Genomic DNA, 22,208 nt, shown 5'->3' with positions numbered 1-22,208 from the left:
AAATGTGAGTTTTGGCCTGAGGTGGATTCTGGAAATAAAGCTGTCACATTACCAAATGGGTGGAGGGAAACGAGCACGAGGAAAAGCTTCAAATCATCACGCAATGTGATGGTACAAGGAGACGGTGACTTGTGATTAAGGGAACAGTTGTTCCTCTTCTCAGCCACAGAAATCACTGTTTCCTCCACAAAGGGTGATGTCAGCAGCAGGCACTGTGGCTCTGCACCTGCTGTCAGATGCTGAAGCCACAGCAAAATGATGAGTTGGATAAACAACTGATAAAAGTGGAGAAATTCACCTCCTAACAGCCACATCACAGAAAGTATGAAGAGGTGCCTCAGAAAAGCATAAGGTGGGCACCAGGCTTAGCCCTGAACACAAGGAAGGAAATGACAAATGATTCCCCCTGCTCCCCTCCACCGATGAATACAGTGCTGTGCACAAAGCTCCTTTCTCCACTCCTCCATTTATTCAAATCCCCCTTTTTTTCATTGCTAAATAAAAAGGGCCTTTCTACTAGCTAGAGGATTGGCAAGGCTATAGTAAAGTCTAACTCGACAGATAATTTGAGAGGAAATATATTTATATGATTAAAATCCAAGGGCAACCACTTAAAATATAAGTGTGTCTACAGAAAGATAGAATCAGCAGATAGCGTGACTGGGGCGGCTCTACAATAGAATAGAGGCCCTCCTCTATCATCAAGAGATCCTCTCCCTCTCAAGTCCCCCTCCCTCCTCCCTGCTAAAGCTCCCAAGAGCAGTCTTGCTAAGAGCACAAGCTTTGGACTCTGATGCTCCAGGTTCGAATCCTCACCCCTCCTTTTACTAGTTACTTGATCTTAGGCAAGTTATTTCACCTGTTCAGTCCTCCCGTTGGCCCCCACATGGGGCAGCTGTGGGAATTTAAGGAGATCACCCAGCACACAGCAGTGGTGGCTTTTTATGTTCATCTGCTGCCTCTGTTTTCTCGCCAAATCTCTTCGTCCTTAACCCTTGCATTCTGGATTCTGTCTTGATGACTCACTGAAACACTCCTGAGATCACTAAGAATCTTCTAGGTGTCAAGTGCAGTATTTTTTTTTAGCCTGTGTCCTTGATGGTTTTACAGTAGTGCTCAATCCTGCTGACCTTACTGATGGTCTTGGCTTCTGCACAGCTGCTGTTTCCTCTTTCCCGCTCTCTCTTTGTTGGCACGTGTGTGTCTCCCTTTCTGCCCCTCCCCTCTCCCCTGTAGAATCTCTGGTTCTTTTAAAGGCCCTGTTTGACCATCCTCTCTCTGCTGCTTCTCTCTTGGTGAGCTCACCCTCCTAGAGATTCATCCATCCTGCACACAGATTACATCCAAACTTGCACCTTTCACCTCTAGCTTCACCTTCCTCCTGAACAGAGCCAGACACCCCTCAGGCAACCCCTCATGTGTCCTCTCCACTGATCAAGCTGCTTCCTGCTTCTGGAAGGCCCTTTCCAATAGTTTCCGACCAAAATCTTACTCACGCTTAAAGACACCCGTAGAAATGCCCCCTTGCTCCACGAAGGCACCCTTTATCTCCTTGGCTGCACATGCTCTCTAGCTCCATCTGAAACCTACTTCCCACTCCCCCCCCCCAACATATATCATAGTACTAGAACCCCAGCCTTTGGAAAGTCCTGCTACCCAGGGCATCTCCGCTCCTGCTCAAATATAAAGCCAATGAGGCACCACTACTTCCTACTCACTTTCAGTTCCCGCATCCCAGCCATTCTTCCGGATGGAATCGCAGTCAGAGCGGCAAGGGGACACGGCGGGGAGGTTGGGGGCCACGCTGCACACGACCACGCCCCGCCTGGCTGTCAGGATGCGCGGGGACTCAGGGTGAAACGTGGTCATCTCCTGGTGCTCGCCCCCCAGCCCGTCCACGATCTTGTCCAGGTTGCTCCTGGAGTCGCTCTGGAAGCACGGGGTGTAGGCCATGGGGCGCACGGGCACCTGCGGGGGCCCCACCTCCTGGTAGACGTTGCGGCCGTCCCCGCCGCCGCGCAGGTTCCGGAACGGGATGCCGTTGCTCTTGTTGAGCAGCGCGGCCGTGGCGGGGTCCTGCACCAGCGTGATGTTGTTGCGGGAGTAGTTCTTGCGGAAGACCTTCTTGCGGAAGACGATGAAGAGGACGATCAAGACGAAGATGACGAAGAGGACCACGGCGATGCCGATGAGCTCCTCCTTCCCCACGTAGGAGTGGCCGGCCTGGATGTTGGGCACCACCACGGGGCGCAGCCCGCAGTACTGGCCCACGTAGCCCGGGGTGCAGTTACAGAGGAAGGAGCCAAACACGTTGACACAGGAGCCCCCGTTCTCACACTCCTCCCGCTCACACTCGTTGATGTCCTCCTCACACCTTGAGGACAAAACACACAAAAGGCCCCTGTCAAACATCAGGACCCTGGGACGCAGGCTGGTACGCTGGAGCTCCATTTAAAACTGACGTCTTAAAAGAAAATAAAACCCCCACAGGGTACATGAAGCATGACAAAAATAGTGTGACGGCGTGTGCGCGCGTGGGAGGTGAGTGGGCACTGCGGGGAGGCGGCATGAGTCAGAGTCAGGCATTAAGGTCTTTCTCCCACGCAATCCCTCCCAGATATTCTGACCCTACCCGGGTAGGGGGAGGGAAAAGCTGTCGTGGGACAGAAGAGAGGAAGCAGAGACAGAAAGAGCAACAGATGCTGTTGAAGAGATACTTATCTCCAAATCCTCGGGGCCAGATGCATTGCAGAATTTAAAATTTTGCAATTTTAGAAATTACATACAGTGCATATCTTTCATATTATGTAAAATATGCACCCCACCGCAGGAAGAGGGGTGCTGGCGCTGGCCCCCTAATCAAATACACCAGCATTTCTACAGTAAAACATATGGACGTTCATGCTAAATGAGAGAAGTCAAGACCAGAAATAGCCTCAGTGTGGTTTTGGCTGGTTTTGCCACCAAATTAGTTTGCCACTAATTTATCTTCAATCCTTTTAGTTCTCAGGGCTTTTGGGATTGTGGAATTGCAAATAAAGAGCTGTGAACTTACACCCTATCTAGAGTTTCCCGAGAGGAGAATTTCTTTGGTTCTGACATTTTCCTTTAATGGTTACAGTAATTTTTGGGCTCTCTGGGAAGCCGGGGTACAAGGCTTATTTGGGTGGGTGGAGGGTTACTTGTTCACATATCTCCCAGATTCTATGCTTACGTTAAAGGCTAATACAGATTATAGGAAAAAAGGACTAAAGCATTCTAATGAAAAATAATTAAATCAATTTTATTCTCTTTAAAGCAATCCATGACTTGCTCTGACTATAATTATAGAGCAAACATTTAAGTCTTATTCTTTCTTAGTTTAACATTATTTGAGAACATAGACCTTTTTCCCTTCACTTTTCTCTACTTCAGCAATTGTTCTGTTATGTTCATTTAAAAGGCCCGATCACCTCTACCTTTGATAATCCACCTTTTAAAATGTAGTCAAACGTCCCTAATTTGAGCAGATTGAGGCCAGGTCAGTCGGAAATTAGTCAGAATCACAGAGTATTTAAAAATAAATGCAGCTTTATTACTTTAAATTACATCCAACGATTCAAAGTCGGCTAAGTATTTCCTGGTAAAGTCCTCGGGAGATTTGCTTTAATGAATATATAAGACTGATCTGTAATTAGAATATCATTCACTTTGAGATTACATATATATACTTCTAAAACGATCAAGGATGGTTGAAAGGGGGCATTTTACTAAGAATTTAAAACATTCCCTTTCCATTTGGCTAACACTTTAATTTCCCTCATTTCTTGGGTGAAAAGGGGTTTGCAAAGGAAAGTTTTAGTTTTTCAGAATGATCATAAAACACTAGGCAGTAGAGTCCAGTTAATGAGTTCTGAGGAAATGGATAATATGTCTGCCTCAGAATTATACTGGAAATATTAGGGGTCATAGAGGACTTTCTTTAAAAGAATTGTTTTCTTGATTACAGAACACATGGTAATTATATAAAAATTTGAAAGTATCGAGAAGTATAAAGTAAAAATATAGATTACCCATAACCCTACTCCCCAGAGATAATCCCTGATAACATTTTAGTCACTTGTAAGCACTCTTCATGTAACGATATTAACCCTTTGCCTGTCCCATTAGTGGTAAATATTTTACCCCAGTTGGTTGTTTTCTTAGCACCAAGAAAGCAGCATAGAGAAAGACTGTTGCACAGTCTCACTTACGTGACTCCAGTGAGCCCAGCTTTGCAATTGCAGATGAAAGTATTTCCTATGGGGTCGCAGGAGCCTCCATTCCGGCAGGGGTTTGGGAAGCAGGCTGTGATCTCGGATTCACAGTTTCTCCCAGTGAACTGTGAGAGACAGGTACACTGATAGCCTGGGGAAACAGAGGACATCATGAGCCATGGATGCCGCTGGTAATGCTCAGCATGCACAGACTCGGCCATAACTCATCCTCCTAATTCCTTCTGCACCAAATCTTAGGCAGGGCCCAAATTCCAAAGACGATTAGCAAATTGGTTATTTTGAACTTGGAACACATGCTGCCACAAAAATGCCAAGTAGCCATTTGGCTCTCCCACTAGTCCACAAAAATTCACCTAATTAACCACACACATGAATGCTAGTGAGAACGGTAAGAGACACCTAAGGAACAGATTCCAAGAACAGAGACCAGGGTTGGGAGGAAGATGTTTCCCCACCACACTACTGCTGTAAAAGGCAGGATGTTTCCAGAGAGGAGTTGAGCATAGGTACCACTCTTATTTTGTTAGAACACATTCTACAGTAGCTTCCTGAGAAGGGGGTTATAAGAGGGAAATGTGAGACTTTGCATAGCTGAGCATGTCTTTACTCCACCCTGATATTTCTTTGATATGTTGTGTGTGGAATTTTAAGCAATTCCCTTCATGTTACTTTTGAGAAATCCAAAGTTGTTTTGGTTCCTGAAGTTTGTATGTGACCTGGTTTCTTTTCCTTTCTAATAGCTTGGAGGATCTTCTCTTACCTCCAATCTTCTGAGATTTCACAATGATGTACTTCAGTGTGGGTTTATTTCAACCAATACTGGGTATTCAGTGGGCCCTTGCAATCTGGAAATTTTTGTCCTTCAACTTGGGAAAATGTCTAATTATTTCATTGCTGATTTCCTTTCATTTCTTTTCTCTGTTCTGTCTTCATGGAACTTTTATGGTTGGAGCTCAGATCTTTTAGATCTTCCTTTAATTATCTTTCTCTCTTATATTACATCTCTGTGGGTTTTTGCTTTACTTTCTGAGAGGGTTTCTCATCTTTTGAAACTTTTATTAAGATGCTGTCATTTTCCAAGGGCTCTTTTATTTGTTCGCTGAGGTTTTTTTCCCAAACACATAGCATCCTGCTCCTATTTTGCGGTTACAATATTTTCTCTTATCTCTTAGAGGATATAAATAATATCTTTATGTAGTTTTCTCCCTGCAGAGTTTCCTCAAGGTTGCTTTTCTCTGTTTCTGTTTTTGGTCTCTATGATGGTAAATTTTATGTGTCAAATCGACTAGGCCCCGTTGTTGGTCAAACACCAGTCTGGATGTTGCTGTGAGGTTATTTGTGGATGTGATTAACATTTACTATCAGATGACTTTAAGTAAGGCAGATTACCCTTCGTTATGTGGGTGGATCTTATCCATTCAGTTGAAGGTCTTAAGAAGAAGGAATTCTGCCTCAAGACTACAACATAGAAATCTAGCCTGAGTTTCCAGCTTGGAGGATTTCAAATTCAAGACTGCAAAATGAACTCTTACATGAACTTTCAGCCTGCTGGCCTGCCCTGCAGATTTCAGACTTGCCAGTCCCCACCATCCTGTGAGCCAATTTCTTAAAATTGGTCAATCAATTTATCCATCCATCCATCCATCCATCCATCCATCCTTCCATCCTATTGTTTTGTTTCTCTGGAGAACCTTAATACATTTTCTGTCTTCCAAATTAGAGGATTTCCTTCCTTGTCTGGTAATCCTGGTTTATCAGTTCATATTGAAGAGTGGGGTGATGGAAAATTAGAAATCTGATGGGAAGCTCTAAGCACATGAGTGGGGCTTGTCAACTATGATACTGTGTCAGTACCTTTAGGTTGGTCAATTTCTCGAGTAATGACCCTTACCACTTGCCCACAGGGATGGCGAAGGCCTGGTTTCTAACATTTAGGGGATTGGGTGGTGATAGAGGAAGGGTGGTTGTGGGTCTCAGCATTCAACGAGCACATCATATTTACTTTACTACTTAAATATTGTAAATAACCATCCTCACTCTTATTTGAACTAATCTCTGCTTCCCAAATGGTCCACGACTGATGTTGGGATTTTGTGGATTGGTCTCTGTAGGTACAAGATAGTTAATAAATCTATAGGTTAAAATAGTGTATGCTTTCATGGACGTTTTACTGAATCCACACTACAGAGAACTCTCATGTATAGGAGGACATTATGATTGTGTGTGGGTCTTCATAAGTTCAGAGAGAGGAAGACTTATTTTCAGGAGGCAGGTAGTGGAAGGAAAGAGAGAAATCTCTACATTCCCAAGAGTAGGGAACTATGTAGCTCCAGCCTTCCTGGCACCAAGAAACATTGAAAGCCAGGGATTGAGGCTCACAGAGAGACACAATACTCTTGAATACTCAACACCAATGAGATGCCAGGGAACTAACTTATAAGTAAAGGCCATTCATTGTTGATACAAACTGTGTCCAAAGACAGCCAGCCTAAAGTCTGTGGGCAGGATGCAGTAGTCTGAGAAATGCTTGCTTCAAATTATGCTGATGTGGGGTTATTTTGTTTCAGTTTGGGAAATTGCTCATCTAAATGGAATTGTGGATTGCTGAAAGCAGTTGGGACTGGGAAAAATGCTTCTTTGTGTCACCTGGCTAGTCCTTGGCCAGGATGGCACGCCATTTAGAGGTAGAGTGACTTGCAAGGATGAATTAGGTTCCTTTTTAGACTAAAGGGTGGGGCAGGACAACCACAGTGCTAGACCCTGGAAAGCATGTGAATGATGACGAGGGAGGGAAGTCAGGAGGCAGGAATCTAAGACAAGGTGGGTCAGCTCAGGGACCACTTCTCCCTCTCCAGCTCCTATTTGGCACGCTTCTGGCAATTTCTCAAATAAAACTATAGCAGAAGCAGTCGAGGGCAAGGCAAGGGCAAGGAGGGACTATCTGGAAATATGGGACATTTGAATCAGTATCATGGAAACTGGATTCTAACGAGGGTTCTGGGTTTGATTTCTTTGATTTGATGTCTCTGTACCTTGGAAAATCAGAATTTAAAACAAGGCACCACCTCTAATGCACTATTTCACTCCCACACATTTCCTTCTGCATTTTGTCATATTCATTCTCTTTTGTGGGATATCTAGTGCTCCTTGACACAGCAGCCAGCCTGACTGATTAACCTATTCACTGACTGAGTGCCTAAGCAACAGGCAGTGGTGTGCTGGAGCCAGCTCGTACAGGGTCGCGAGAGCTGACTGTTAAACATTCTGGAATTTGGCAGACCTGTTATGAAACCATTGGTAGCCTGATATCAGCCATGGTGGGAGTATTTACACCACAGGAATCAGTGAACACTACAAATCAGGGCTTTTATTTTTAGAGAGCTGGTTTACCAGCTCACCCGTGGAGTGGGGACTATGGCAGTCACTGAGGACACAAAGTCAGAAAAACACCATCTGCAAGCACAGATGGGACTACAAAACTACCATGATAGTCAGGAGAGGGTGTGATGTGATCATACAGTGGGGACACTGGACCAAGGCTGGAGAAAACATGTGTGACCGAGGAGCTCTATTCTACAGCTGAGAAAACTTGCTGTCCATTTTGAATATATGATGATGACGACAATAGCTAACACTTATATGCCATTTATTATGTGCTACAAACAATTCTAAGCATTTTATATATATTAACTCATTTAATTCTCAAAACAAGCCTAGGACAAAGGTACTACTAATATTAGTCCCATTTTATAGATGAGGAAACTTGGGTACAGAGAAGCTGATTACTTATTCACAGTCGGATGAAGCCAGTGCGGATCTGAACCCCAGCAGTGTGGTTCCAGAGTCCTGAACTGTTCAGAATTATCCTGAACTGTATTTTTAACAACCACATTTTATTACACTCTCTTTCTGGATTTCTCTGTTTATCAAAAAGCAAACTGTCTAGGATCTGCTCTCATGATCTCAAACCCACAGGGTAAAGGAGCAGAGACTCTTTGGAAAAAATATTGCTTTTAGAACTTTAAATTTGGAGGAGTTTTTATGTTAACATGATGAGAAGAAAAAGCAATTGGATTTTTTTTTAAAAAGTGGTCATTTTTTTTTGTTTTTTTTGTTTGTTTTTTGTGAGGAGATCAGCCCTGTGCTAACATCTGCCAATCCTCCTCTTTTTTTGCTGAAGAAGACTGGCCCTGGGCTAACATCCGTGCCCATCTTCCTCCACTTTATATGGGACGCTGCCACAGCATGGCTTGCCAAGCAGTGCGTCGGTGTGCGCCCGGGATCCGAACCAGTGAACCCTGGGCCACCGCAGCGGAGCGCGTGCACTTAACTGCTTGCGCCACCAGGCCGGCCTCGGGGTTTTTTTTTTTTTTTAAATGAAAGAAGAGTGATATCTATTGTTTGCCTCTGTGACAGAGGCTTGTTGATCAAAATTAACCTGTTCTCACAAAGTATTATTTATAATCCCATTATCCTGGCCTGGACCCTATTATAATAATTTTTATAATATCAATAAGTCTGCCATAATGATACTAAGATCTAATGCGTTAGTGGTTTAAAATCACTTTCAGCCATTCTATGAAGGATCAGAATAATCCTGTGAAGGAAAAATAAGAGGCCCCATTAACATCCCAATTCCATGGGGTGTTGGAGAGGTTAGTGGCTTGTTCAAAGACATATACCTAGTAAATGACTGAATTTGAACTTGAATCTAGGCTTTCAGATCAAATCTTTCTATAAGACTGTATTGGCATTGGAACTTGTCAGTGAGCCAGAACTCACTGCTTTCTAGGAATAAGAAGGAGGGCTCGTAGTTACTCCCCACACATCTCCAGGGAGCCGATGAGAGACATTGAGATGGGCAGAATCAAACATCCCTTCTGGGAGCCAGATAATCGTTAAATAATAAAGATAATAGCATAATAAAGTTTCTGCTCTTCCCGAGCATCACCATATGTTGATGTAAAACACAAATACAGGGAACAGAATTTCAAGAGATATCCAAGTATTATTTGATAGCAAATAATATTTTAACTTTTGTAAATGTAAAAGAAAAATAAAATTCAGTGGATAATCTTAAAGTCTTATTAGAAAGAGTAGATTTTTTTCCCGGGTTGAAGGAGAATGTCAAACAAGGAAATCATTGGCAAGAACAACAGCTTATTATGTGCTAGGAAAAATGCTAAGAACTTTCTATGCATTATCTCATTTAATTCTTGACAACAACCCTATGGTGTAAGTACTATTTATCATAGTTATTTTACAAGTGAGGGAACTGAGGCTTAAAGAAGATGGTTTGCCCAAAGTTACATAGTCAATAAGTGGCAGATGCCACTTTAAACCAGTTCCCAGATTTAAAAAAGACAGTCATCCTACAAGCATTGAGATACACACACAGACACACACACGCAAAACAATATCATAGCTTCTCTCCCCTCAAATCCTGGCAAAAGGAGAAGTATATTTTCAAACCTTGCCTCAAAGCTGTGCTCTTGTTTACAATCCTAGTTATAGCGGATGCAGATGGTTTTGAAATCTGCACTCAGACGAACTTAAAATGCCCCCTCTCCTTTCCTTGCTCAAAGAAGAACATTGCAAAACCTATTAAATGCAAAAATAGAAATGGTTTGAGCAATTATAGAGTGAATTTGGGCTGTGTGGGCAAATAATCAAGATAATTCCTATCTTACTCCTTCGACTTAGTCATTTTCCAACCGGATTCACCCAGGTAATGGCCTCAACCCTTGCCCTGCTCGGCGGTGTAGGTGAACATCATTCTGATCGGGTTTGGCTGCCTAGATAAGGGAACATCGGCCTGCAGCACAAAGGTAGAGGTAATGACAAATGTGCAACTAGCACTGGGAATCTGATGTCAGCATCAACCACTATGCTTGCTGAATTATGGATTTCACTTAGAAACTCCAAGAACTTACATGATTTGAGGAGACAGCTGCAATGTGGTGGTGAGGCCCTGGACACAAGTGTAAGTCCTGGCTGTTACCCATCAGCTGGATGCAATCGAGGCTGGGCCGCCTGACCTCTAGGAACCTCCCTATATTTTTATTTTTTATTGTGAAATTTTTGCTGTACATTATTGTTTATCAGTCACCATATAAGTGCATCCCTCCACTCCTTGTGCCCACCCCCTACCCCCCTAGCCCCTGGTAACCACCAAACAGTTCTATCTGTCCGTGTGTTGGTTTATCTTCCACATATGAGTGAAATCATGCACTGTTTGTCTTTCTCTTTCTGGCTTATTTCACTTAACATAATACCTTCCAGGTCCACCCATGTTGTTGCAAATGGGACGGTTTTGTCTTTTTTTATGGCTGAGTAGTATTCCATGGTATATATATACCACATCTTCTTTATTCAATCATCAGTCAAGGGACACTTGGGTTGCTTCCATGTCTTGGCTATAGCGAATAATTCTGCGATGAGGAACACAGGAGTGCATAAGCCTCTTTGGATTATTGATTTCAGATTTGTTGGGTAGATACCCAGTAGTGGGATAGCTGGATCATAAGGTATTTCTATTTTTAATTTTTTGAGGAATCTCCATACTGTTTTCCATAGAGGCTGCACCAGTTTGCATTCCCACCAGCAGTGGATTAGGGTTTCCATTTCTCCACAGCCTCTCCAGCATTTGTTGCTTTTTGTCTTGGTGGTTATAGCCATTCTAACGGGTGTAAGATGATATCTTAGTGTGGTTTTGATTTGCATTTCCCTGATGATTAGTGATGTTGAGCATCTTTTCATGTGCCTATTGGCCGTCTGTATATCTTCTTTGGAGAAGTGTCTGTTCATTTCCTCTGCCCATTTTTTGATTGGGTTGTTTGTTTTTTTGTTATTCAGTTGTGTGAGTTCTTTATATATTATGGAGATTAATCCTTTGTCAGATATATGGTTTGCAAATAGTTTTTCCAAGCTGGTGGGTTCCCTATTCATTTTGATCTTGGTTTCATTTGCCTTGTAGAAGCTCTTTAATCTGATGAAGTCCCACTTGTTTATTTTTTCTTTTGTTTCCCTTGTCTGAGCAGACATGGAATTCAAAAAGATCCCTTTATGGCTGATGACGAATAGTGTACTACCTATATTTTCCTCCAGGAGTCTTATAGTTTCAGGTCTCACCTTCAGGTCTTTGATCCATTTTGAGTCAATTTTTGTGTATGGTGAAAGAAGATGGTCTACTTTCATTCTTTTGCAAGTGGCTGTCCAGTTTTCCCAGCACCATTTATTGAAGAGACTTTCCTTTCTCCACTGCATGTCCTTCGCTCCTTTGTCAAAGATTAGCTGACCATAGATATGAGGTTTTATTTCTGGACTTTCAATTCTGTTCCATTGATCTGTGTGTCTGTTTTTGTATCAGTACCATGCCGTTTTAATTACTATCGCTTTGTAGTATGTTTTGAAGTCAGGGATTGTGATTCCTCCAGCCTCGTTCTTCTTTTTCAGGATTGCTTTAGCTATACGGGGTCTTTTGTTGCCCCATATGAATGCTAGTATTCTTTGTTCTATTTCTATGAATAATGTCCTTGGGATTCTGATTGGGATTGCATTGAATATGTAGATTGCTTTAGGTAGTATGGACATTTTAACAATGTTTATTCTTCCAATCCAAGTGCATGGACTCTTTTTCCATTTCTTTATGTCATCATTGATGTCACTCAGTAATGTCTTATAGTTTTCATTGTATAGGTCTTTCACTTCCTTGGTTAAATTTACTCCTAGATATTTTATTCTTTTTGTTGCAATTGTAAATGGGAATGTCTTCTTGAGTTCACTTTCTGTTAGTTCATTGTTGGTATATAGAAATGCAACTGATTTCTGTAAGTTGATTTTATACCCTGCCACTTGGCTGTTTGTTGATTATTTCTAATAGTTTTCCAATGGATTCTTTAGGGTTTTCTAGATATAAGATCATGCCATCTGCAAACAGCGAGAGTTTCACTTCTTCGTTGCCTATTTGGATTCCTTTTATTCCTTTTCCTTGCCTAATTGCTCTGGCCAGAAACTCCAGTACTGTGTTGAATAGAGTGGCGAGAGTGGGAACCTTTGTCTTGTCCCTGTTTTCAAAGGGATGGCTTTCAGTTTTTCCCCATTGAGTATGATGTTGGCTGTGGGTTTGTCATATATGGCCTTTATCATGTTAAGGTACTGTCCTTCTATACCTATTTTGTTGAGAGTTTTTATCATAAATGGATGTTGGATCTTGTCAAAAGCCTTCTCTGCATCTACTGAGATGATCATATGGTTTTTATTCCTCATTTTGTTAATGTGGTGTATCACATTGATTGATTTGAGGATGTTGAACCATCCCTGTGTCTCTGATATAAATCCCACTTGATCATGGTGTATGATCTTTTTAATGTATTGCTGTATTCGGTTTGCCAATATTTTGTTGAGGATTTTTGCATCTATGTTCATCAGGGATATTGGTCTGTAGTTTTCCTTCTCAGTATTGTCTTTGCCTGGCTTTGGTATCAGGGTGATGTTGGCCTCTTAGAATGTGTTGGGAAGTGTTCCATCTTCCTCTATTTTTTGGAATAGTTTGAGAAGGATAGGTATTAAGTTTTCTTTGAATGTTTGGTAAAATTCTTCAGAGAAGCCATCTGGTCCTGGACTTTTATTTTTTGGGAGGTTTTTGATTACTGTTTCAATCTCTTTACTTGTGATTGGGAACCTCCCTATTTTTATCTGATAATTAAGCTGCACTAATCTCTACTTAGTAGAGGATAATAAGGTTTCTGAACTCATTAACCACAATGCAGCACACAAACATTAGGTGCTTTATTGTTGTAATTATTATAATGACTATGGATTCTGAAATCAGCTTCATTTCTGTATTGCTCACAAACCAAGCAACTGAACGCCATGGGAGGTTTTTTACTCTGACTTTTAGGCTGAATATTGGGAAATATTGAAACTTCTTGTCCGTGTGAATCTCAATTAGTACGAGAAAACTGATAGATTCATTATCATGTGATATGCTAGTCATAAGTGGGGTGAGCTCAGCTGCAGATCACAGCCTCCGTCATTACTTCACCATCTCAACTTGTAGTCACTCTGACTTTCCTCTTTCACCAAGTGGCATACATGCAACAACTTCAGACCTTGTAAAATACAAACCTTTGAAGGTGAGGCCTATAACTTTCCGTAGGAAAGCTGGCTCACATTTCTTATATTGTATATTAGGCTGAACCTCTAATATTTTCTTCGAGGATCTGGAAACATTTAATGTGTTAACAACATTAGGCACACAGTAAATTCTCACCTTCTAGCATGTTCTTTTGTGTCTGCACATAACCTGATTGCTTTAGGGTTTTGAGTTTTTCTATTAGTATCTATAATATCTTATTAATGCTGTTACCATGAGGTTTTAACAAGGTACCAAAAAAAGGAAAAGTTTAACTCAGTATTTAGGAAGAAAGCCATCTAGAAAAAAAATTTTTTCCCCCCATAATCTGCAAAGCTCAGTCAAATTAGGTCCATAGTATATTCACTGGGAGCCTGGCTTCTCCCTGCTCTGTCCCCCTGTGCTCAGTGGGCCAGTGGGCTGAGCACATGCAGGGAGCCCTGTTTAATTCCTTTAAGCCAGCTGTGAGGGGAGGGAGGCCACACAAGGGGAATCCATTGGTCACAGAGACAGCAATGGGGCCCCAGAATTTAACACAGAGCTCGGCACAAATCAGGCACTTAAGTAAAGTTTGACAGACTGAATTTAGCTAGACTCTTACAAGTTAAGGACACAAAATGCTCAGCAAAACAGTCACGCAAAGAAGCATGGGTAACTTAGTTGCTGAAAACACTTCTATGCCGAACTATTTGCAACATCCCAGAACTTGTGATTTCATGCAACTAGCCTAGAGGGAGTAGGTAGACACTATATTTATCTTTGAAGAGGAGCTCAGGGTGACCCCAAACTCCTGACTATTTGGGGAACAAAGTTCAATCTTTATATTAAAACAATTATGAAAAATGCAGGCCATGCATCTGACATTCAGTTCCTGAATGTCCTATGTCTGTTTACCTCTCCTGGAATTCACTGACTCATATTCCTGCAAATACAGAGTTTACTGGGATTCCCCAATGTCAGTGGTTCTCAGACTCATGTGCATAAAACTACCTTAGAGGCTTGTTAAAGACAGAGATGCCTGAATTCCACCTTTGTAGATGCTGAGATTCTGATTTGTAGGTTTGCTTCTTTTTTTTCCCCCCAAACTTTTCACTGAGAAATTTTCTTGGTAGTAAGTTCAGGAATTTGCCAATTCAGTGACCTAGCGCAAGTTTCCTCTGATATGGACAGAAATGATGGAGACAAGTAAATAAATTTTCCTTTTCCCTCAACAACCAAAAGACTCTTCTGTAACAAGGTCTCATTTTAATAAGGTCCTCAGGTGATGCGATGCACCTTAGAGTTTGAGAACCACTGTATACTATTTGAGAAAACAAAAAAGAACCAGAAGTCTACCCAGGTTTTAGGGCAGTTCAGAGAGAGAGACAGAAATCAGTAGATCACCTAGGGATCTTGTTAAAATACAGATTCTGATTCAGTGAGTTTGGGGTGGGATCTGAGATGCTGCATTTCTAACATTTCCAGTGATGCTGATGCTGCTGGTCCCTGGAACACACTTTGAGTAACAGGGGTGAAGAGCATAGGCTGGGGGGTTCCACAGACCTGGACCAAATCTTGACTTCTCCACTTTACTAGCTGTGTCATGCTGGGCTAGTTACTTAACCTCTCTGGCCTGTTTCTTTATCTGTAAAGTGAGAGGTGGGAGGAGGAAAGAATAGTACTGATCCTAGAGTATTGTTGTGAGAATTAAGTGTCATGGTGCATAAGTACCTGCAAAGTAAACACTATCACCAAGCACACAGTAGGTCCAACAAACAGTAGCTCTTACATTTAAATATTTACTAACTTTTCACTTTAGGACTTAGGTTTCCAGTTTCATGCAAAGCTGTCTGCATGACTATTTCTGGCCTGGCTTGCTGCACTGCTTCACCAAATTATAGCTTAGCCTCAACTAGGGTTTCCGGTAATGGGCTTGAGCTGAGCAGGATAAGGCATGGGATTGAGGGCTCCTTATTCAGATTGTGGGTGCTCACTGGGCAGATGTCTACCCACTGGGCTTGGAAATGCAGGGGTCAGAATGGGACCAGGCCATTTCTTATTCATGGTGGTTGCTATTTCCAGTTCATGTTTATGAAATACATATAATTTTAAGGCTTTACCAAGAGAGAGCCTTCCTTCTGTGGCTGATTTACAGAATCATATTTGCACTCTTATTACAAGTCAGTGTTCTGGGCTCTGACTCCCCTGGGGTTCCCATGGCTTGCTCCTGGGACAGCCAGACTTATAACACTGGTCAAACCTGCTGACTGTGTCATTCCACACTAGCAGACGTGGCTTCCTTGCCCTTCATGCCAAGGGTTTGATTGGTTTGGAGGTGGCTGGAACAGAATGCTGCTTCTCTGATAGAAAATGCTTCTTCCTGCAGGTTGCCTGCTTTAAAAACTCTGAATGTTCTGGAACAATGTGCTAGGATAGCTACAGTTTGAGAGTGGAGTCTGTCACCAGGAGAGCCAATCAGTAATACTCCAGCATTCTGTAGTGGTCAAGGGGATGATTATGCTAAGATATGTGTCCTGGAATTTTAGAGCAACGTACAGCACGGGGTTCCAGTAACAGTTTCAAACAATTAACTTTCGTTATCAACATTCTCACGTGCATGGAGTCACATTTTTAAGCACCTCACTCTACTTTCTCTAGCCCAAATTTCCTCTTTGAATACTGCAGGCATCCAAGCCTTTGATTTGGGGAAGCAAGACTTTCTCCCTGTGATTAGACATCCCTAGCAGCCAGAGGGAACTCTTCAAGGCATGAATATTCTTTCATTAATGACTCAGTCTTACTGTTCTTTTTAAACCATCACTCACAACTAAGATGATTTTTCCTTTAGTTTAAAGAACCTTATCATTAGCTACATAGTTTCACAGATATGAGTTAAAGGCCAAATTGTTAGTTCTTTCTTTTCTTGCCTTTTTCTCCCTACTATTTGGCACCAATTTAGGGAATTTGCAGATAGAATACAAGGACCTAGCAAAAATTCTGATATGAACAGATAATGGGGGCAAGAAAATGGATTCTCTTCTCTTTTCTTAGAAGCCAAGGCTTCATTCCGATAGCCAGGAAGTAGGTAGGTACCTCCTCACCCATTAGAAGAGGAATCCTGTGCCTTTGACTCCCCAGGGAAGCAAGAGAAGCCCTCTTCTTGGATTTCCCGGTGAGTGGCGAGGAGTTTGCTGGGTCTGGTCTCAATACTGCTGTGTATGAGAGTCCCAGATTTCCCCATCTGGACTATGCCCTGGGGCTGCTGAGATAAGGATCATTGGGCCCCCTCAACTAATAGAAGTAGTAGGCTTGGAGAAGGGAGTTGTGTAGATGGAGGTGAGGAAAGACACTTTCTTCATTTTAGGAAAACATAAGCCCCCAGGTACAAAGGGGAGACTTGAACTGATAAGAGGCTCTATCGCTTTGGAAGAAAGAGTACCTGTTTTGGAAACCCAATCCCAAAGCCAATCATAGGGGGAAGTGGGGAGCAGGGGGACAAGGAGGAATAGGAGACAGCATGCTCTGTAGGCAAGGTTGGGCCTCTAGGGAGGGGAAAGCAAGTTCCTTAGGCCATATGAAAAGTATATGGCAGGTGGGTCTTCAGTGCTGAAATTTAGTTAGACCACATGAGATTAAAAAATAGAGGAAAATTGCTGTTTCTGATATGGGTCATAGTCATTTAATTAATATACTTGCACTAAATATGAAACTCAAGTATTTCATGGCAATTTTTTAAAAAAAATTAAAATGCACACTGAAGAGCAAGATTTCAGTCTTTTCCCTTAATACAGTGATTATTATTATTATTTTAAAGATAACCCATTGTGGAAGCCCATAGCTTTGCCAGCAAAAACAACGTCCTGCCATCGTTAAAAGTATGTTACAATTGTGGCTGTGTACCCAGCATTTGACATGGAGTGGTGTTCTATTTCAACCCAATTTAATTATATGCTCCTTTTATATATCGTAGATGGCTCACACTAGCAGAATTGTTTTGCCTGCTGGAAAACTGGCCATGACTTGTCATAATGGGCTGGTTTATAGAACCACTGAAGTATAGTTACTGGCCATCATTCGGGAATTATGGCACCATAACAACCCTTTATTTACATATACTGCTGAGACAGTAAAAACAGCAAATAGATTTCTTAAATCGAGAAGGCAGAAATTTCCCCCCAGGGCACTTGGCCCTCATTGTGGCAGTAACATATGCAAGTCTAAATAACTTTGTTGTCTGTATTTTGGCAGTGCATCATTTCATGGACAGTTTATAACATTCTAATAATAAAATGGACTCTAAATTTGGAGTTGGGTTTCACGAACATTAGATGGTAATGCGCACAGCAGAATTTTTAAGTGATTTGTGAGGAAGGTTTAAATTTGCTAATCACACCACCACTGAGAGACTCTGCAAAGGGGCTGAAGTGGAATCAGTGGCTGGGCTGTTGGGAGGTGGCAACGCCTTCAGCTAGGAGAGCGCCTGACCTAGTTTACATTAACACACACTGCATCTGGGTAAAGTCAGGGATTCTTTTATCTTCACACTCCCAGGACTTAAAAAATCTCAGCTTTTCTCTCAAACAATACAAACCCTCTATAAATCCTTTTTTCCCCCCTTGGACTACCCTGTTCTTTCTTCTTCATGATGTATCTTTGGGGGAAAAAATAGTAGGGTAAAGCATCATGCCCTCACTGGCTTTATCTGTCCTGTGATTTCATGTAAATTGCCCTCTCCTTATTCTTGACTTTCTACTCCTTTATAGAGTGGTCACTAAACTTATTTAATACATATGTTTCAAAAGCACGCTCCAAAGCATCTCCACTATATTTCTATTCTTGGGGCAGTGGGTTCACTCACACCTCCCCCTTTAGCTTCCAGTAAAGTTATATGTCTACATGGGAAAGGATTGCGCGTGGACATTGTAACTCAGAGTGCTACCAGTCATTCTGCAGTGACATGCAGGTGCCTCAAGAGGGCAAATACTTAAAAGGAGGTCTTATTCCTCCAAGCTGCTGAAGCCTGGAAGGGTGTGGGGTGGACAGAGGAAGGAGCGGCAGCGATGGCATCTCTGGGCTCGCGTGCTCATCGCACTGCGCCTGTGGGATGCTGCAAGCTGATGACTAAACTGGATCCTCCTGTCATTGTCAAGCTCTGCGACTTTCCTAAAGGGGATTAAGCAGCTTGGCCAGCATCTTGGGTGAATACTGCTCTCTGGGTGAGCACTTGGGTTGATTATGCCTGTGAGAGCTAGGCCCCCTGCAGGTTTATGCACCGCCCCCCCTCCCGCCCCATGCCCCAGGGCGCAGGCGCACTCACCCCCGGAGGGCAGGCCGGCGCAGCTGCCCCCGTGCTGGCACGGGCTGCGCTGGCAGGCGTCGGGGTAGAGCACGCAGCCCAGCTTCAGCTCGGTCAGGCCCACCACCTCCGCGAAGCTGCTGCGCTTGTTCTGCAGCGGGAGCTCGTTGTCATTGAGCACCACCGAGTCCAGGCAGCCCTGGAAGCCGCTCAACACCTGCGTGACCCGCGTGTCGGTCAGGCTGCGGATGTTATCCGCCTGCACCAGGGCCCCGAAGTAGATGCTACTCTCCGTGCTCAGCGTCTGGAAGTAGAGGGGTGCCCTGCGCCGCTCCACGTAGCTGTCGTCCAGGGACAGGCTGGTGAAATTGCGGTTGAGCTCCAGGAAGACGGAGTGCCAGCTCCCGTCGTTGACAGCGCGGCCGGAGATGCCCAGGATGCCGGGGCCGCTGCCGCAGTCCAACTGGAACCACAGCTTACCGTCCACAATCTGTGCGGGCAACGAACACCAGAGCGCTTTTTAATATGCATCTGGCAATAGATTCCTGTACACCCTCTTCCCAACCAGCCTAGGGGCTTCAAAAGAAGGCTCTAGAATGGACATTGCTTTTGATCCAGTCATAAATTGGCTGTGGTTTGATTTTTAACAACTTCTCTCTCTCCCTATTATGTGCCATGCAAATGCATGCCTGATATTTCACAAATCTTCTTGTAATTGGTAAAATGAGCACAGTTTCAGAACTCCACAATTATATTTAAGGATGTTCCTATTCTTTGGGTCTTCACTCTTTAAAAATTCTCAGCAATATCTCGTTTAGGGGTCTGTTTAGGGGTCTCTGCACCCTTCTTAGTTATTACCACCACAGGAATGATTTCTGTGAACTCACTAATATTTATTTACAAAATTTATTGAACATCTACTATGTGCTAAGCAGTGTGTGAGATGCTACGGCGACACCTAGCAAAAAGAGTTATCATGTCTGCCCTCATGGGGCTTATGTTTTAGTGGGAGAGATGGCCATAAATCAAATGAGCACACAAATACAGATATGCTCCCCAAGTGAGTGTGAGTGTGCTGTAGGGGAGAGAAAGAGGCCGGGTAGAAATTAAAAATTTCCTAGTTCCCAGCTTCATATATATTTAAAATTTTAAAACCCTATGTTAAACACTAGCATATTCTTAAAACAGTTCTTTAGGACCGCTGCTCATCATTTAGGTTAAGATTATCTCACAAAGTGCTCAGGCCTTGGCCATTTGCTTAGAATGTTTGTATATTTAATGATGACATCTGGACTTCCAGAAGGATCTTTTGGTTAACTGTTCACACTGGTGGATACTCTCAGCCCCTACAATGGAGGTCAGCTACAATGCAGACCTGCCTGCTCTGTTAATTGCACTGGTGCAGTGAGGGCATACAAGTTCTCCCCAGGAGCCTAACCCCAGGGGCACATTAAACTTAGGAAGAAAGCCTGTGTTCCTGAAGCATATTGGCTGGCGGAGAGATGTTGGGCAGGGACTGGTCCTCCATGGAGACCCAGGTTCAACTGTTGCTGAGGGGACAGGCTGGCCTTTGAATCCTCCAGCTACCTTCATCTACATTTCTCAGAAACGCAAGGTGGCTTGAGGATCCAGGGAATGAGGGCTGAACCCCTGTCTAGCCAACAAATTGATATTGGGCCATGAAGGGCTTCATAGCCAGAAACTGTGAAACAAAAGCTGCTCTTCTTTCCTTTGTCTATGACCCAGCCAAAGGATCTTGTGGAGGAGGCCAGCGTCTGAGTCGTGTAATGGGAACTGGCCTTCACTTAGGATCTGCTGACATTTGTGGTCCTGTGCCCAAACCTGGACGGAGAACATGAACTTGAGGGAGGGAAATAGAAGGGAAGGGAAGACAGCCCTTCCAGGTCAGTAATTGCTAAGGAGGTGTGAATATCAAATGAATTCATAGAAATAGCCTGAACCAGTCTTTCCAAAATGTGTCTGACTCATGATAGATCTGTTTGGGGTTATCAAAGCATCACTCATTCTCACAAATGGAGTATTTCTCTATCTATGCTTCAGTGTGTTCCACCGACAACTAATTCTTAGGGACTCTGCCTCTGTGGCTCTATGGAAGGCAGGGGGCACTGTAAAACAGGCAGATCCTTGGGAATTTAGGAATGAGGAATCTAATCCAGGCTTTGTCAGATGCCACCCAGGTCACCTGGGGAGAATTGGTTGGCTTCTCTGGGTTTGGGACCCCTTATGTGAAGAGCAGAGATAACTGCTGTGGCTTATTTCACAAGGAGACTGCATCCACTAGAGAATGGTTAGCACATCACACACAGTTAGCGCATGCATACTCTACTCTGTAATGCAAATGTATGAATGTAAAAAGACTGGAGACAAATATTTATTTGCTTTTCAGAGAGCTTTCATGTGTAATCTATGGTGTTGCCTTTGTCATTTTTCTGGTTCAACAAAATGGACTGAATGGATATTGTAAATCATACCAGAATACTTGCTCAGTGACAACTCTTGGATAATATCCATATTTTTATTTCAATGTAAGTCATAAAATGATCAAATGAGACTTTGGGGACTACCTTCTTCTGGCACAGTTCATCTGCTGTTACGCTCCATGGCTACAAAGTGGGGTCCCCAGTCTATCAAGGAAAATCTGGTGGTGAGGGTGCAATTCATCTAAGTTTTTGTAAAAGGATGTATTCAATCAATATATTACTTGGCCCATTCCCCTCTCCCTCCCTAACTCCTACCTCTTGGGATAATAACCAAGTTACAAACTCACCCAGGAGAACTGATGTGGCTCTGATGTACTCACATACATCAAAATCCTGAAACTAAGGGACATCAAGTTATCCCCCACTAACACTGAGCATGTTTAAGTTTCCTTTTTTTCTGTAGAAAAAAACAAAACAAAACAAAACAGGAGCAACACTGCTGAATAATAGAAAGCCAGATGCCTACATGATTCTCAGCCCTTTGAAAACAAAAATCATTTGCATCTTCAAAATTCAATGAGTTTGGAATCATAAGCCTTGTTTAGATGACAATGGTGCCAAAAGTTACCTTGCAAAAAGTGAATCTTTTGCTATTTCACAAGTATATTATGCCAGGGAGAGAAGAGAACACTTTCATATCTGAGTCCTCTCATACTGGAAAATTATGCTGTGATCATATTTAGTTTTTCTCTGACTTCAGAATAGAGTTTACCAAGTTTTAAAGGGTCTCTCTCTCTCTTTTTTTTTTTGTGAGGAAGATCAGCCCTGGGCTAACGTCGAATGCCGATCCTCCTCTTTTTTGCTGAGGAAGATTGCCCTTGAACTAACATCTGTGCCCATCTTCCTCTACTTTATATATGGGACGCCGCCACAGCATAGTGTGTCAAATGGTGCGTTGGTGTGTGCCCAGGATCTGAACCTGCAAACCCCGGCCCCTGAAGCGGAGCGTGCGCATTTCACTGCTTGAGCCACCAGGCCGGCCCCTAAAGGGTCTCTCTTTCAAGAAGACAAAGGTTTCTCAAATCAGAGGGAAAGCTATT

The 22,208-nt window shown here is 42.9% G+C and overlaps 1 protein-coding gene across 1 annotated transcript in view; it reads right to left on the bottom strand.

Moving 5' to 3' along the window:
- FAT3 (FAT atypical cadherin 3) overlaps window positions 1-22,208 on the bottom strand; it is a 502,525-nt gene that overhangs the window by 5,165 nt on the left and 475,152 nt on the right. The window contains exons 22-24 of the mRNA XM_087433575.1: window positions 18,689-19,157; window positions 4,233-4,386; window positions 1,719-2,374 (exon numbers count right to left, since the gene is read on the bottom strand). Of these exons, the coding sequence (XP_087289701.1) occupies window positions 1,719-2,374; window positions 4,233-4,386; window positions 18,689-19,157 (1,279 nt within the window). The remainder of the gene's footprint in view (window positions 1-1,718; window positions 2,375-4,232; window positions 4,387-18,688; window positions 19,158-22,208) is intronic.

The sequence above is a fragment of the Ceratotherium simum genome, chromosome 7, assembly GCF_057802395.1.
Source record: "Ceratotherium simum simum isolate JZ-2026a chromosome 7, ASM5780239v1, whole genome shotgun sequence".
NCBI classification, from domain to species: Eukaryota; Metazoa; Chordata; class Mammalia; order Perissodactyla; family Rhinocerotidae; genus Ceratotherium; species Ceratotherium simum.
This window is presented reverse-complemented; position numbering and strand designations above follow the sequence as displayed.